The 15789-nt window shown below is 54.6% G+C and overlaps 3 protein-coding genes across 4 annotated transcripts; 2 read left to right on the top strand and 1 right to left on the bottom strand.

The window, feature by feature from the left end:
- Window positions 1-191: 191 nt before the first annotated feature.
- On the top strand, window positions 192-3350 carry ZNF513 (zinc finger protein 513). Its single transcript, XM_004710129.2, has 3 exons — window positions 192-398; window positions 1489-2076; window positions 2182-3350. Exons 1-3 carry the CDS (start codon window positions 194-196, stop codon window positions 3006-3008), a joined length of 1620 nt encoding a protein of 539 aa, XP_004710186.1. The 5' UTR covers window positions 192-193; the 3' UTR covers window positions 3009-3350.
- Window positions 3351-3446: 96 nt separating this feature from the next.
- SNX17 (sorting nexin 17) lies at window positions 3447-9659 on the bottom strand. Its single transcript, XM_004710125.4, has 15 exons — window positions 9476-9659; window positions 8961-9035; window positions 7989-8106; window positions 6804-6868; window positions 6320-6430; window positions 6130-6220; window positions 5885-5972; window positions 5580-5649; window positions 5178-5270; window positions 4870-5073; window positions 4608-4733; window positions 4369-4446; window positions 4161-4235; window positions 4030-4071; window positions 3447-3932 (listed from the first exon to the last, which is right to left on the bottom strand). Exons 1-15 carry the CDS (start codon window positions 9536-9538, stop codon window positions 3819-3821), a joined length of 1413 nt encoding a protein of 470 aa, XP_004710182.1. The 5' UTR covers window positions 9539-9659; the 3' UTR covers window positions 3447-3818.
- Window positions 9660-9902: 243 nt separating this feature from the next.
- EIF2B4 (eukaryotic translation initiation factor 2B subunit delta) lies at window positions 9903-14419 on the top strand. 2 transcript variants are annotated; one of them, XM_004710130.3, is made up of 13 exons: window positions 9903-9964; window positions 10334-10377; window positions 10716-10851; window positions 11029-11235; window positions 11514-11596; window positions 11775-11866; window positions 12102-12216; window positions 12410-12486; window positions 12663-12765; window positions 12978-13105; window positions 13248-13425; window positions 13865-14045; window positions 14160-14419. In XM_004710130.3, exons 1-13 carry the CDS (start codon window positions 9934-9936, stop codon window positions 14357-14359), a joined length of 1575 nt encoding a protein of 524 aa, XP_004710187.1. In that variant the 5' UTR covers window positions 9903-9933; the 3' UTR covers window positions 14360-14419. The 2 variants fall into 2 exon arrangements, with proteins under 2 accessions (XP_004710187.1, XP_030742546.1); XM_030886686.2 differs by lacking the exons at window positions 9903-9964; window positions 10334-10377; window positions 10716-10851; window positions 11029-11235; window positions 11514-11596 and having other exon boundaries at window positions 11776-11866; window positions 12128-12216.
- The last annotated feature ends 1370 nt before the right edge of the window (window positions 14420-15789 follow it).

Here is a 15789-nt window from a genome sequence, read left to right on the forward strand (position 1 = left end):
GGTCAGGGGTCAGGGGCGCGAGGGGGATGAAGCGGGGGTGGGGTCAGCGGAGTGGGCGCAGGTCGGGAGAGGGGCGTGGGGCTGGGGTGGGCCGGGCTGGACTGCTAGCTTCCTCCCAAGGTATTGGGGGACCTGGGCCAGGGTAGGGCCGGGAAGCTCGGCCCCCCGCGGGCCGACTCCCCGCGCGCGGGGGATGGGCACGCCGCCCCAGGGGGAACCCACCAGCCTCCTCCCCTCGTCAGTGGACACTGAAGACTGCCTGGAGGAAGGACCCGGGGCCCTGGTGCTGGAGAGTGATTTGCTACTAGGCCAGGATTTGGAGTTTGAGGAGGAAGAGGACGAGGAAGAAGGGGACGGCAACACTGACCAGCTCATGGGCTTCGAGAGAGACTCCGAAGGTGGGTGTGGGGGAACCCAGCATTCAGGGCCGCTCGAGCTGGGTGCCTGTGTGCGAGACCCTAGGGCTGCTCTGCCCCAGGCGGGCTCAAGGCTTGCACCCTCTGCAGCTAGGCAAGTTCCGGGGCCGACACAAGGGTGGTATCCAGCCCCACATGGGTGAATCACACGAAGGCACCTAGCCAGAGTCAGTACCCTTTTAATAACCTGGCCCCCCTTGGCAGTCCACTCTTTATTGAAGAGGTACCGGGAAGCAGCTTCCAAAAACGTGTGGGAAAATGGCATGAAAAGATGGATTCCCCCTCCCCACGCTACCAACTTTTGGAAGCCGCCTGGGTAGGCCACACCTCTCTCCAACTGCAGCGCAAGCTTTGGGATTGAAGTTTTCTTTATCGCCCCTACTCCAAGCGGCCTCCCCTACTGTCAACTGTGCCCTGATGTCAGGTTCACCCCATTCTAATTCCCTGGCTTGCAGACCCACTGTGAAAGATGTGTTTGGGACATCAGCAAGGGTATCAAAAGGGGCATGACATCTGGTGCTGTTTCCGCCCACTTTTTTTTTTAACTTCCGCCTTCCCCAGAGATAAGATATTTCAGTTTGTTATCAGCTCCATACTAAAGGGGGCTTGCATAATATAGAACACAGGAAAAGGTCTGAGGCCTCTGCCTTTTGTACTTTTGCTATCTTAGTGGGCTACAAATTGCGCTGCTAACCACAAGGTCGGAGGTTTCAACCCACCAGGTGCCCTGAGGGAGGATGAAGCTGTCTGCCCCTGTAGAGATTGTCTTGGAAACCCAAAGGGCCAGTTGTACTCTGCCCTGTGGGATCACTGAGTCGGAACGGACTCGATGGCAGTGAGTTTGGACATCCCAGGAATTCATTCAGGCCCCCAAGATGACAGTTCACGTTGACTCTTGCCGAGTTGTTGCAGGAGATGCCTCGGCCTCCAGGCAGGAACTAAAGGAGTCACTGCTGCTCTGAGAAAGGTTGGGGTGGGCGGGCAAGCAAGTGGGGAAGACCACAGGTGACGGGGCGAACTGGAGCCTGGTCTTACCCCATGGTGATGTCCCTTCTCATGTCTGTCTCACCAGGAGACTCTCTGGGGGCCAGGCCTGGGCTTCCCTACGGGCTGAGCGACGACGAGTCTGGGGGCGGCCGGGCACTAAGTGCCGAGAGTGAAGTTGAGGAGCCAGCCAGGGGTCCAGGGGAGGCCAGGGGTGAGAGGCCAGGCCCAGCCTGCCAGCTGTGTGGGGGGCCGACAGGTGAGGGGCCGTGTTGTGGGGCAGGAGGGCCGGGTGGTGGGCCCCCGCTGCCCCCCCGGCTACTGTACTCATGCCGCCTCTGCGCCTTCGTGTCCCACTACTCGAGCCACCTGAAGCGGCACATGCAGACACACAGCGGGGAGAAGCCGTTCCGCTGTGGCCGCTGCCCCTACGCCTCAGCCCAGCTCGTCAACCTGACGCGGCATACCCGCACCCACACTGGCGAGAAGCCCTACCGCTGTCCCCACTGCCCCTTTGCCTGCAGCAGCCTGGGCAACCTGAGGCGGCATCAGCGCACCCATGCGGGGCCCCCCACTCCTCCCTGCCCGACCTGTGGCTTCCGCTGCTGTGCCCCACGACCAACCCGGCCTCCCAGTCCCACAGAGCAGGAGGGGGCAGTGCCCCAGCGATCTGAAGGTAAAGGGCCAAGGGCCAAAGACCCTGGGGCAGGGGCAGGGGCAGGGGCGGGTGGCTCTCGGGCTACTTGGATTTATAGCCCAGGTCTCACTGCTGCTCCCACAGATGCTCTGCTCCTTCCAGATTTGAGTCTCCATGTGCCACCGGGTGGTGCCAGTTTCCTGCCAGACTGTGGGCAGCTGCGGGGTGACAGGGAGGGTCTGTGTGGGACTGGATCAGAACCACTGCCAGAGCTGCTGTTCCCTTGGACCTGCCGGGGCTGTGGACAAGAGCTGGAGGAGAGTGAGGGGGGTCGGCTGGGAGCTGCCATGTGTGGGCGCTGCATGGGAGGAGAGGCCGGAGGGGGTGCCAGTGGGGGGCCCCAGGGCCCAGGTGACAAAGGCTTTGCCTGTAGCCTCTGCCCCTTCGCCACTCACTATCCCAACCACCTGGCCCGGCACATGAAGACGCACAGTGGGGAGAAGCCCTTCCGCTGCGCCCGCTGTCCCTACGCCTCTGCTCATCTGGACAACCTGAAACGGCACCAGCGAGTACACACAGGGGAGAAGCCCTACAAGTGCCCTCTTTGCCCCTATGCCTGTGGCAACCTGGCCAACCTCAAGCGTCACGGTCGCATCCACTCGGGTGACAAACCTTTCCGGTGTAGCCTCTGTAACTACAGCTGCAACCAGAGCATGAACCTCAAACGCCACATGCTACGGCACACTGGCGAGAAGCCCTTCCGCTGCGCCACCTGCGCCTACACCACGGGCCACTGGGACAACTACAAGCGCCATCAGAAGGTGCACGGCCATGGCGGGGCAGGAGGGCCTGGCCTCTCTGCCTCTGAGGGCTGGGTTCCACCTCATAGCCCTCCTCCAGTTTTGAGCTCTCGGGGGCCAACAGCCCTGGGCACGGCTGGCAGCCGGACTCATCACACAGACTCACCCTGAACTGGGGCCTCCTCTAGGGCCCTAGGGACTAAATCCTGACCCTCCTGTATGTTTTATACAGACTGACCAGAAGCTGCCGCCACCTTCCTCCCCCGCTGGCCAGGGGCTCCACACCGACTAACCTAGGCGCTGTCTGGACCAGCTCTAAGCCCACGGGCAGGGGGCCATATGGACCAGGGGCCTTGCCTTGACTGTGCAGTTCATGAACTCAGTGAGAAGGGCCCGCTATTGACCTCCGCTGCTCCCAGGAGCTGTGGGGGGACAGGCTGGGGGACTACCCAGCCTCTCTTCTGTTTTATTTAACTTATTTCAGTGCTTTATAATAAAGGAAACACTAACAAAGCCATGTCTATGCCGAGTCAGCACTGGCACGCCCAGCTCAGCCTTCCCCGTAGCACAGCAGGCTCTGCTGTGATGGGGCAGTGAGGGAAGCAGAGGTAGGCAGTAATCAGGTTGTATTTAATGATGGGGAACTGGGCCAGACCATACACAGACCTCTGCCCATCCCCTTGGCTCATGGCCTTGAGAAGCCAGAAGCAGCCAGGGGAGAGCGGTGGTTGCACCCCAAGGCAGGTAGCCATGGTCCCTCTGACGTTGTGCAAAATACTAAATGCTAATTTGGCGTTGAGGCCAGCCTGGGAAAGAGAAAGGGACAATGCTTTGTGCAGCCAGCCCAGGGGGAAGGGAAGGTGGGTTAGGAAGCCCCTACCCCTGGTGAGAGAAAGGTAAGAGGAAAGAGACCCCCAGCATGGAGGGACACAGGCACAGGGCCAGTTTCTGTCTATCCTCTGGAGCGGAGGGCAGTGGAGATTACAGATCCTCATCCCCAATGCCCTCGAAGGCGAAGTTGCCGTGGACGTCACTGGCACTGGCATCTGTGCTGGGACTGCCAATTCCCCGCAAGCTCACGGCACTCAGCTTGCTCTGTAACAAGGTAGGGTGGGGGTCAGAGGGTGCCAACCTACTGGTGGTTCCCTGCCAACATCAGCCTCCCCAACCTCCCCACCCCCATTAAACTCACTGAGAGTTTGGCCATGGACTCTCGGCTGGCATCAGGTGACTCCTGGGGAAAAGGAAACAGACGTCAGACCTCCTTGGAGGAAGTGGAAACAGGGATGAAAGCCTGGGTATTGACCAGTGAGTAATACTTACAAGCAGTGGTGGGGACTTTACTGCTTGCTGACTGTCTGAACGCCTCAGGGTGCCCCCCAACCGCCGGCGCAGCATCTGGGATTGGAGAGGAGGTGCTGATGGGGACAGGCCCATTAGAAGCCCTTCCCCGCACGAGAAGCCTCACACCCTGGATAGAAAGCAGAGAGTGTACCACCGCTCCGCTGTTTCATTGGCACTCATTCCTCACCTTCCTGATGCTGCCACCAGATTTCTTCACCATCAGTTCATCTACCATGGACTGTAAGCAAATGCTCATCATGATAGCCTGGGGGAAAGAAAGCTCAGCCTGAACAGAGTGCTTAGCCTAGCCCAGAACCCCACAGATAAGGGCTGCCCCTCACATGCAGCCCGGGAGCCCTAAACCTTGGGTGTCTAATAAAAGAGATGGTGGAAGGGACTCTAGAGGTCTGAGGGTAGGCTTCACACCTGGGGGCTGGTGATGGTGACCCACTGTAGTCGGTCCTTGCTCATGAGGTATTCGAAAGCTAGTTCCAGGCGCACCTCGCCCCGTCCCCGGCCAGGGCTGCTCGTGCCTCCGCTGGGCAGAGGCACCTGGGAACGTTAAGTGGAATTCAGTCGTTAATTCTGACCAAACTGCCTCCCTCTGGGACCCGTGCTGCCCATTTCTGAAGCACAAGGTCAGCCAGGTCCTCCTCCCACCAGGCTTTCCCTTCCTGCCTCAACTCACAGACGAGGTAACCCGCCAGCACCGCATTCGGGTGACCCGGAAGGAGCCTTCACGGAGTTGCTGGCCAGGTAAGCGGAGCTGGAGGCTGAGCTCACTGTTGCCAGCGCTCACCACCACAGGACAGTCCTTTTCTGGGAAGTCAGCCACACAGGCATCAAAGCGCAGGTAGCCATAGTGCCGCAGCGTCTGGGCCAACCTCAGGAACTGAAATGTAGCCACCCCATTGGGCCAGTCAGCAGGAGGGAGAGGAACAGTTGGGAGAATGAACTCCATGGAAGGAGACAGAAAAAAGCTAACAATAGGCTCACCTCCTTCTTGGAGACCTTTTCTTGCAGAGACTTGAGCTGCCGGTGCTGCTCCTTGGTGACCAGGATCCACCCACGCTCAATATCTGATACTGTCTACAGTGGACACAAGGAATGGGGGAATGGTGGGGTTCCCAATTTGAGAGCTGGGGAAAGTGGCTTAAGTTACCTGTCTGGCCTGACTTGTAGCACCCTCCCGCCACCCCCCCCCCCCCCCCCACACACACAACTTGCAGTAAGGGCCCTTGATTCTATCAGCTTATAAAACAGTAGCGGTTCTGTCAGGTGCCCTGATAGTATTCTAGCAGCTTCCCATGAACTAGTAGCAAAGACAAAGGACTTTTCTTGGAGAGTGGGATACCAGTCATTTCCAGGGAAGGGGCTTTAAGACAGTGCCAAGCTCACCTGAGCATAAAGCAGGTTCAGGCCAACCCGGTTCTCCATGACATCATCATCATAGGCAGAGTCCCAATAACTGTGAGGCCAAGGGGTGGAAAGGGGTAATGGAGCTCAGCTGGGGTGACAAGTGAGGTATAAAGGAAAACAAGGGCAAAGGAACAATCTGGAACTCAGGGGCTACAGTGGTACAATGTGAACGGGGAGGGGAGGCTCAGACTAAGCTCGGCCCCCTTGTCCAGCTTGGTCTGTCTCAATAGGTGCCCTGGTAATCCAACCCAGCCCCCTCCTTCTGCTCCAAGGCCAGCCCTGACCTTTTCCTGAGCACAATCTTATACTCTTGACTCCGTAGACTAGTAACAGACACATAAGGCAGCTCAAACTCTTGCAACTTCCGCACAACTATGGGTTAAAAACAAAGAAAATGTCATGAGACTTGGGAAGGGAAATCACAAGTAGTCCTAAGGAAAAGCCCCATTCTGGTCTCCCAAGTGAGGGGGAAGAAGAGTTCACTACTAGAAGCACAGAGAAGCAATAAAGTCCAGAGAAAAGAACTCACAAGAAAAGGCGCCATCCTCTTTTTCTCGAACTAGAAAGAGACTAAAGTATCCAATCAAGTCATCTGGAAGATCCAGCTTTGCAGCCACAGCCTAGAGAAAGGAAGAGAAAGCACAGCTAATACAGGCTGTGTCCCATCACCCAGGAGACCCAGGAGAGAGAGAAGGGGCGAAAACGAGCCAGGGCCTCACCTCTAGGACATCCTCCGTTTGATCTGAAGTCAGCACATTGACCAGAACTTTTTGTCCATTGCTGAGCAACACTTCCAAGGAGACCTCTTCTGTGGGGACTTGCTGTGTCTCCTGGTTTTGAGTAGACACGGGGACAGAAGGCACCACCTTGTTCAGTCCCGCGCAGGGGCTAGCTCTAGCCCACCCCCAACTCTTAAGTCTCTCTCGTGTCTGTTCTTGGCTGTTTAAACGCAGGCTGGGATTCCTAAACCTCATCCTTGTCACGTCAGTGACAAAGCACTCGAGAAGAAAATGTTCCACTAGGACCTCAAGTTCCTGAAAGGAGCCTCTAAAACCCATGGAACGAAGACAAAGACCAAAGAAACCAAACTTACGATGGTTAGTTACACGGTAGAAGCCCCAGTCTAGAAAAACCAGTGACTCCTTTGCAGCCACATCACTGTCATGGCCCTCCAGTACATCTTGATCTTACCCAAAACCTTACCTGTTGTGCTCGACGCAGGAAACTATTGAAGGTCTCACTGCTCCCAAGCAATGGGTCTTGCCGAACTATGGGAACAATAGTTCCAATAACTTAGGGCTTTCTGTTGGTTCCTTCCAGGCCTGTTTTTGGTAGGTCCCCTCAACCCCATTTCCTACACTGCTGGTGACCTGCCACATCCCCAAGCTGGTCTCATCTCACTACTTGCATAAATTCTTCACTTGCCCCACCCTTGGCTGCCATCTACTTGGGTCCAGTCTAGGAAACTTGGGAAGTAACAATGATATTAATCTAAGGCAAATCAGTTAAAATTAAGTTTTCCCCACTAAACAGCTTCAGTAATGTTTAGTATTACTGAACATCGACTCCTCACTGACTCTCGTTTCTGGACATCGAGCACTTAAGACAGTAGTAAAATATGTACTGGGCTATTTTGCACAAGGGGTGAGTCAATTGGGCTGGGTCATGATTCTCAGTAGTTTGGCAGTTATGCACTGATATAGTCATTTTCTATCTTTACATAGCCTGTTCCTTTGAACTTAACCTTGTGAGGAGACTATGTGCTGATATTCTCATAGATGTTTCTGCCCAAATTGCTTTGTTAGTGTAGTTCCCTATCCTTGCACACTATTTACTTTTCCTAATTAACAGAACAAGCAGAAAGCTTCCCAGATCTTGAAGTGAATTTAGGATCTTTTATAGAACCAGCTAAGGAGCCTTGGTGGGTTATCCACTGGTTTGCTAACCAAAAGGGTGAGCCCACTAGCTGCTCCTTGGGAGAAAGATGAGGCAGTCTGCTTTTGTAAAGATGACTGCCTCAGAAACCACAGGTTCCACTCTAAGGCTCTACTCTACCCTAGAGGGCCACTCTAAATCAGAATTTACTCGATGGCCATGGGTTTGGTTTGCTGATACAGACCAGCTAGGCGCCCTGGGGGTGCTATGGGCTAGGCATTGGGCTGCTAACCCTAAGGTTGGAGGTTCAAACCCACCAGCCCCTCTGTGGGAGAATTATCCTTCCTGGATTTACATTCCAGAAAACTTCAAGGGGCAGATCTACCCTGCCCTATAGGTCACTATGAGTAGAAATCAAGGGCAACGGATTTGGGTTTGTTACAGAACCAGCGGCTTTTAGTTTCTCCCATCGTGCTCAATATAGCCAGCCTCAAGTTGCCTGCAGCCACTCACCTGCTTGCATGTACTTCTCTAACTGCTCCCTCCTCTGTTCTACCTCAGCAGGTGTCAGAGAGAAAAGTTTCTTTGGGGGGAATGCAGGAAGCACATTGGCCCCATACTCCTTCCGGAGCTATTTAAAGAGAGAGACATAATCCTTCATATAAACACAGAAAACGAAAAGAGGAAATTCAGACCCGTGATGTTTCTTCCCCCCAAGTGCCCACTCCATCTAGTCTGCCCATCTGGGAAATAATTCTTTTGGCTGAGGTAGCATCTCATGGGAGTCATTCCCTGGCCCTAGACAGAAATTCTGTCCCAGTTTACTGTGTACAAGCCAGACCCTTCGGTGTGGGGAGGGTTCATGAGGCCAGGACCTGAGAAGCTTCCGGACTATCTAGCCAGGCTGCTCATTGCATCCTGACAGGAAGCAAAGGGCTTTATAAGGAAAGCTTATGTGCACAAGTAGTTGTTATTGATCAGGGTTGCACAACTCTCAGTAGGGCCAGGATTCTGTACTGAGTTAAAACAGTTCACCATTGGGTGAAAAAGTCAGGAAAACACTGCATCCCCGAAACGGGGCAACAACTGGACGGCAGTCACCTGTACTGCGATGGGCCAAAAAACACACAAGGAACCGGGCGAATGGTTTGCATGAGCAGGACAAAGAATTTCAATTGGCAGAAGGAATGTGCTTGGACAATCAGGAAGGGGGTCGTTTTTCCCATGCACGGGCAAAGGCCGCAGAGCCGGAAGAAGGATGTGAGTATGGGGGAGGAGCAGGAAGCACAGCAGACACATGAAGCTTCCTAGGGAATCCCAAAGAAATGTCAGACGGTAACAACCCTGGTCCTTCCCGTGGTCATGATGAAAGGCAACTACGGCCTCCAGGAATCGTGACGGGAGTTAAAAGAGGGGGACACTTAATGCCCGTGTGTATGAAAGGGCCCGCCGCGGCCTCCAGGCTCCCAGGAACGCCAGTCCCACCTGCTCGTGCAGACCCAGGAGCTGGCTGTAGCGCACCCGACAGTGCAGGACTCCATTCACGTGAATGTTGTAGGCCTGCGGACACAACAGCAGACAAGCATTTTAGGGTCCCGGCTTGGGCCACCCCCTTGAGAGGCCTGGCAGAACTGAGTACGGCGCTGAGATGTCCGGAAGCCGTTAGCATGTCTGTTTGCCCCTGGCCAAGCTCCCGAACCGAAGAGTGGGTCCGGGGAAACCCGGGCGCTGCGGCCGAAGTCTCCTTCCCCAAGCAGCCAGTGATGTGCTCCTGAGCAGCCGCGGCCCCTCCGGGAGAGCTGACGCGGCCAAAGCACCCACAGGAGCTGGGGCGCTCTCGGGACAAGCCTGGGACGTGGAAGAAGGTTCCACCGTGGCGGTCAAGAGTCGGGAAATCTAGCCAGGCCCGAAGGCTGCCGGCCAGGCCTGGGACACGGCTCCGGGAGGACTCCGCCCCGTTCTCCCCGCCCCTGCCCGGCCCGGCGCCAGCCGCTCCTCACCACGTAGGGGGAGCCGCCGCTGTCCCCGCTGCGGGACTCGGTCTCAGGGATGGAAAAGTGCATGTTCCTGGCGGCAGGGCCCGCCGGGCTCCCGTCTGTGAGGGCCGCGGAGGCTCTGCACGGCTCAACTCCGCGGCTCAGCGCATCCTCGCAGCTTCACTCGCCATTTTGGGGGCCTGGAGTCGAAGGTGGGAAGGGAAGTGGGACGTCCGCTCCTCGGCGCACCTCCCTCGGCATGCTGGGAAATGTAGTCTAGCGGGTCAAGGAAACTACCGCCACTGAGCGTGCGTACTGGAGCTGGCCCTCATCGCGACCCGTCACCCGGAGCGGAGCGCTAACGTGCGTCAGAGACCGCAGTCCGGAGCCTCCAGGCCAGGTGGCGCCGTACTCGCCGCGACGGCGGCGCGGGGCTCCGCTGCGGCCGTGACTGCAGGGGGCGGAGCCAAGGGCTGAGCGTGATGGCCGCCTTGGCCGTGGCCGTTCGCGAGGGTGAGTGAGTGGAGGCCTCGGGCGCACAGGCTCGGGCCGGCTAGCGCTAGGCTTCTCTGGGCCCGACCGGCGGGCGCGTGGCGGCGCCAGGTGGGATTGGGATCTCAGTCTCGGGCGCAGCCCGGCGTCCCGGCTGGGTTCCGTGGGCAGGGTAGATAGATGACCCCTTCTGTCTCCGCCCGTTCCCCCACCCACTCCCCCGCCTTTGCTTTGATCTTGCGGCGCAGCGCGTCCCCACGCGCATCGCTGGCCAGCCTCAGTCTGGAGGTAGAGCCGCGGTCATGCCCATCCAGAGACTGGCGACCTCAAGTCTCCCCAAATCCTCTCGGGGCCCTCCCTGCTCACTCTGCGCCCTGTTTTCTGACGCAGACTCGGGATCCGGCATGAAGACGGAACTGACTTCTAGGCCCGGGGTAAGTCAAGGGGCTACTGCTCTCTTGAGCCACCTGCCCAGGGCTTCCGTGGGACGCGGAAGGCTGTTAGCTTCATTCCGTCCCCTCTTCCCTCCCCGTTTCAGTTTACAATACGGTGAAAGGAGATGTTACCGAGTTCGTTCAGCCCTGGTGTTTGTGTGGCTGGAGAGAAACCCCGATTCCTGTGGGATGGATGTCATCTTGTCCCCGGGAGGGAGGTGGTTGGAATTAGAGAGGATTAAGGCTTTACTCTTGATGATCTTGTTGTATAAGTCCAAGAGTGCTTCTACATCTTTGGGATTATTAGGGAAGAGTAGCGTGGTATCTCTGTGTCTCAGTCAGGGGGTAGGGAGATGACCCAAGAAGAGAAGCTGCAGCTTCGCAAGGAAAAGAAACAGCAGAAGAAGAAACGGAAGGAGGAAAAGGGGACACCTCCGGAAACTGGATCAACTAGCTCTGCAGCCCAGTGTCCAGGTGTGAGGCTCTCACAGGGCTGGGATGTGGAGTGTGGTGGGAGAGAGGAGGGGGAGATGGCACAGTTAGATTGGGCAATGAAGGGAAAAGAGGTTTAAATAAACAGGGAGAGAGGCTTTGGCTGGGACACAGCGATTGCCTGCCTAGAGCTTGGGTACCCCTTCCTTCTGCCTTTAGTGGCTCCAACCAGAGAACTGCCAGGGCCCACCAATCAGTTAGGCACCCCTGGGGAGAAAGTTCCACCTGCCCGGAGTAAAGCTGAACTTCGTGCTGAGCGGAGAGCCAAGCAGGAGGCTGAGCGAGCCCTGAAACAGGCAAGGAAAGGGGAACCAGGAGGACCACCTCCTCAGACCTGCCCCAGCACAGCTGCAGAAACCCCCTCAGGTATGGGCCCTGCATTTCAAGACCTCTCTTAACACCTAAGTTCTGTGCTAGTTCAGTCTTCCCCGGAGTTAAACAATGCTGCTCTCCTTGTTGTCCCACCTGGAGACCCAAGCTCCAAATGCTTCCCCAGTCTATACCTATTCCTTCTTTTATGCTGTTTTCCCGCCCCCCCCCCTTCTTTTTTAAATCCTACTTTTCTTGATGCCCTTTATCCTCTGAGATCAAATCATCCAAATGTCCTGGTACAGTTTCGTGAGCACATGATGATTTTGTCGTAGGAGTGAAGCATCTACCCGAGCACACCCAAGTTGATGATCCCACACTTCTGAAAAGGCTTGTTAAGAAACCAGAGCAACAGCAGGTAGGAAGTGGGCCTATGATATGTCAGTGAGAGAAGAAAGGTGTTCTGGGCAAAGTGAAACCCCAGAGAAGGGGGAATATTTGGGTCAGATTAGTCTCAACCATTCACTTCCTGTCCAGCTTTATCTCCTTAAGTTTTAAAGTCTGGACCACTAATCCAATTTCCCTATTTCATCAAGGTTCCTACACGAATGGATTATGGATCCAAAGTCAGTCTCTTCTCCCACCTTCCTCAGTACAGCCGACAAAACGCTGTGACCCAGTATATGAGGTAGGAGCCTAGGGAGCTGTGACAACTTTTACTTCTGGGCAGTCTGTAGTCATTGAGTTATAAAAGCGGCTGGGAATTTGAGGTTGGATCTGAGGGGGACAGCTAAGACTCGAGGCAAAACTGTAGAAGAAATGAGAGCGTCTGTGCTAGAGAGAAAGCTCCTTTTCATCAGGGGTAGGTGGGCAGTAGGTGCTCAAGCGCCCTTGCAAAGTGTGTGACACAGCCATCCCATCAGCATCCCATCCTCTGTGATCCACCCAGCCATGGTGCGACTCGGCCTGCAGTACTCCCAGGGCCTGGTCAGTGGCTCCAATGCCCGGTGTATTGCCCTGCTCCGTGCTTTGCAGCAGGTATGCTCCTCCCTATCTGGTTTCCACCTTCCCCAACGCTGCCCTCGCTTCTCTTAGCCACTGTAATCTCTGGGGGAAGGAAAGAATGACTCTACCCTTTGAATACTTTTCCTCCGGGAGCTTTGTCCCCCATCCTCCTGGCGGAAACCTTTTCTTTGGGGGCAATTTGCTGATCAACTTTTGTACCCGGTAGGTGATTCAGGACTACACAACACCCCCCAATGAAGAACTCTCCCGGGATCTCGTGAATAAGCTGAAACCCTACATCAGGTAAAGGCAGTAACTGCGGGCCACGCCCCCCTCACCCAGTCATTTTCTTGTTCCCTTTCTCTTGCTCTTCTAACTCCTGTTGTTGTCTTCCTAAAGGGAAAAAAAAAAAAAGTTTTAAATGTGAAAGCTGTGTGCATTGTAAAGAGTTGTCCCAACGTAAGGCATTGTTGTTGCAGCTTCCTGACTCAGTGCCGCCCCCTGTCAGCAAGCATGTACAACGCCATCAAGTTCCTTAACAAGGAGATCACCGGTGTGAGCAGCTCCAGGCGAGAAGAGGAGGTGATAAATATGAGGCATGCAGCTGGGGGTGGAGCTAAGCAACACGTCTAGGACACCTGCCCCAGGAAGGAAGGGCAATGAGAGCCACCCTCCCCCAGCCACAGGTCCAGGAAGGGATAGAGCAGTCTGACTGGAGCTACCTGGGAGCCTGTCATCACATGCATATTCAGGTAACTGACATGATCATCAGTAAAACTTATGCTCGTTTCTAGGCCAAGTCAGACCTCCGAGAAGCCATCGATCGCTATGTGCAAGAGAAGATTGTCCTCGCAGCTCAGGCAATCTCACGCTTTGCCTACAAGAAGATCAGCCATGGAGATGTGATCCTGGTATATGGATGGTATGGTCCAGAGCAGAGTCCTGAAAAGGGACGTGGTTACTCCGTAGGGGGTGGTGGTGAAATGATCTGCAAGAAGGCAGTACCCCTTGCCCTTTGCCATTAGTTGGTGGCATTTATAACGGAGTCCTCCCCTCCCTTTCAGTTCATCTCTGGTGTCACGAATTCTTCAGGAAGCCTGGGCTGAGGGCCGGCGCTTTCGAGTGGTAGTGGTGGATAGTCGGCCATGGCTGGAGGGAAGGCACACACTGCGTTCTCTGGTCCGGGCAGGGGTTCCTGCCTCCTACCTGCTGATTCCTGCAGCCTCCTATGTACTCCCAGAGGTAAGGGCAAGGGACCCTAAAGTTGGAAGTACAGAGAGTATGGCAGTATGGACATAACCCTACGTTTCCATGAATACGGGTAGTTAGAAATACTAAAGTTGTGGGGAAAAAATTAAAGTTGTGTAGGCCTGGTATAGGTTTCATAGGAACCCCACCTACGGCATGCTTTAGCACAGTCTAGCTATTGCAAGCACGTTGTATTATACTAGCAACCACCAAAAGGGAATGGGGCAAAAGGAACCGCAGAGCTTCGTGGCCCTGTGGCCTATCGGGTGGGTCAGTGGTCAGGTGTTTTCCAGGAAGAGCCACAGCTGGGGTTTGTTACTTGTTAGTTTTGAGGTTGCCGGTCTGGGCAGAAGTGGGGAGCCTTACTCTGCATTACTGACCACATGTGACATTTCCCTCTCCCCCACCCGCCTCCACTCCCCCAAACCAACAGGTCTCTAAGGTGCTATTGGGAGCTCACGCACTCCTAGCCAATGGGTCTGTGATGTCACGAGTGGGGACGGCACAGCTGGCCCTAGTGGCTCGAGCCCATAACGTGCCAGTGCTGGTCTGCTGTGAAACATACAAGTTCTGTGAGCGTGTGCAGACTGATGCCTTTGTCTCCAATGAGCTAGGTAAGGAGGCCCAGGAGGGCAGGAGAGAAGGTTCCAGGGGGCCTGAGAAGATTGGCGAGGGAGTGGGAGTTGCATGCTTTCTACAAGGACATGAATGGGTTACCCCCATTGCAGATGACCCTGATGATCTGCTGTGTGAGCGAGGAGACCGTGTGGCCCTGGCTAACTGGCAGAACTACCCGTCCCTACGCTTGTTGAATCTGGTCTATGATGTGACCCCCCCAGAGCTCGTGGATCTGGTGATCACAGAGCTGGGGATGATCCCTTGCAGTTCCGTGCCTGTTGTCCTCCGAGTCAAGAGCAGTGACCAGTGAGGGTGGAGGTGGAGGGCACCCCCACGGGGTCAATAAATGATGTACTCCTATACCCTGCAACTCTGCTGGCTGCCTTTGTCTCTCTCTTAGTGCCACAGTCATGTAAGTTTTGGGGCCAGGCTTGCTTCCCCATTCTTCCTGTCACTCACTACCCATGTCAAACTGTTGTGGAACCCCTCTCCAGTGACCCGTGCTTGGTGCCAAGTGAAGGTCAGTCTGGAGACCAAAACCTACCCAAATCATTGATCCAGCTACTGAGCTAGAAATGAGGAGGAAGAGAAGGACAAGGACAAGCCTGATCTTGAGTAGCTTCGCACTTGTTGCTCATTGTGTGCCAGCAGCTGCTTGAAGTCTTTTGTCATCGTGCAGTGATCTGTACAACTCTGTGAAGGGAGGTACTACTGGGGACAAGTCTGAGGCACAGAGAAGTGACTTGCCCAGGGTAACACAGCTAGCTAGCTACACCAGGCATTTCCTTTTATGCTGCATGCCCTTGAGTGCTTACCACGGAGAAGAACTATTTATAAACAGTGGAGAAGGAGAGACGTTCCAGTAGTATGAACAATTCCTTAGGAGTACCCAAGGGTGATGCTAGTGAGGCTTAGAAGATTGATGAGGACGTCACAGGTCACATCTACCCCGTCCTTGAAGAAGAGGTAAGGGGAAATGGGAAGGCAGCTCAGCCAAGGAACTAGCGCCAAGAGACAGTATGAATCTTCCTCAGAGACAAAAGCTTTGAGGGGCCAATTTCAAAAGTAGCAAGTTGTGTGATGAGGTTAGAACTGAAGTTCCTGGGAAGAGTGATGAAGCTGCAAAGGTAGGTTGGACTAGATTGTGAGTGTGACCAGTGTGATTAGCCTCCATCATCTGTGTGTGTGTGTGTGTGTGTGTGTGTGTAGGACTCCATAAACAGCACAAAAGTAGAGTGACCTGTACAAAGAATTCCTATTTACCAGAGGCAAAAAAACAAATATTTGCTTTCATTTTGCTGAGGGTTATTTTAAAGCAAATCTCAACTATTATTTCACCACTACAACATTCAGATGTATCTCTTAAGACAGAGACATTGCTATAGTACTTTCATCACAATTAGTACCTTGTGAATAGTATCTAATCCACAAGCATGTCTTTGATTGTCTCAAGGTGGTTTTTTAATTGATTTGTTTGAATCAGGGTTCAAGCAATTTCACAAAGTACTGTATCTCCTATATTTCTTGTATTCAAAAGATCCTCTTGATCCCCTTCTCTTTTTTTTCCCCCTTTGACATTGTTATCGCTTATAAACTGTCCCACATTCCACATTCTGGGTGTGAATGTTTGCTTGCTTGTCATTTAACTCATGCCTCTAACTCCTGTATTTCCATTCAATTTAGTGGGCAAGAATATCCCCGCAGTGGTGTGGTGTGTGCTTCATACTGCCTCACCTCGGG

Source organism: Echinops telfairi, unplaced genomic scaffold (assembly GCF_000313985.2).
Source record: "Echinops telfairi isolate 266 unplaced genomic scaffold, ASM31398v2 ScPeMD7_2573;HRSCAF=3158, whole genome shotgun sequence".
Classification (NCBI taxonomy): domain Eukaryota; kingdom Metazoa; phylum Chordata; class Mammalia; order Afrosoricida; family Tenrecidae; genus Echinops; species Echinops telfairi.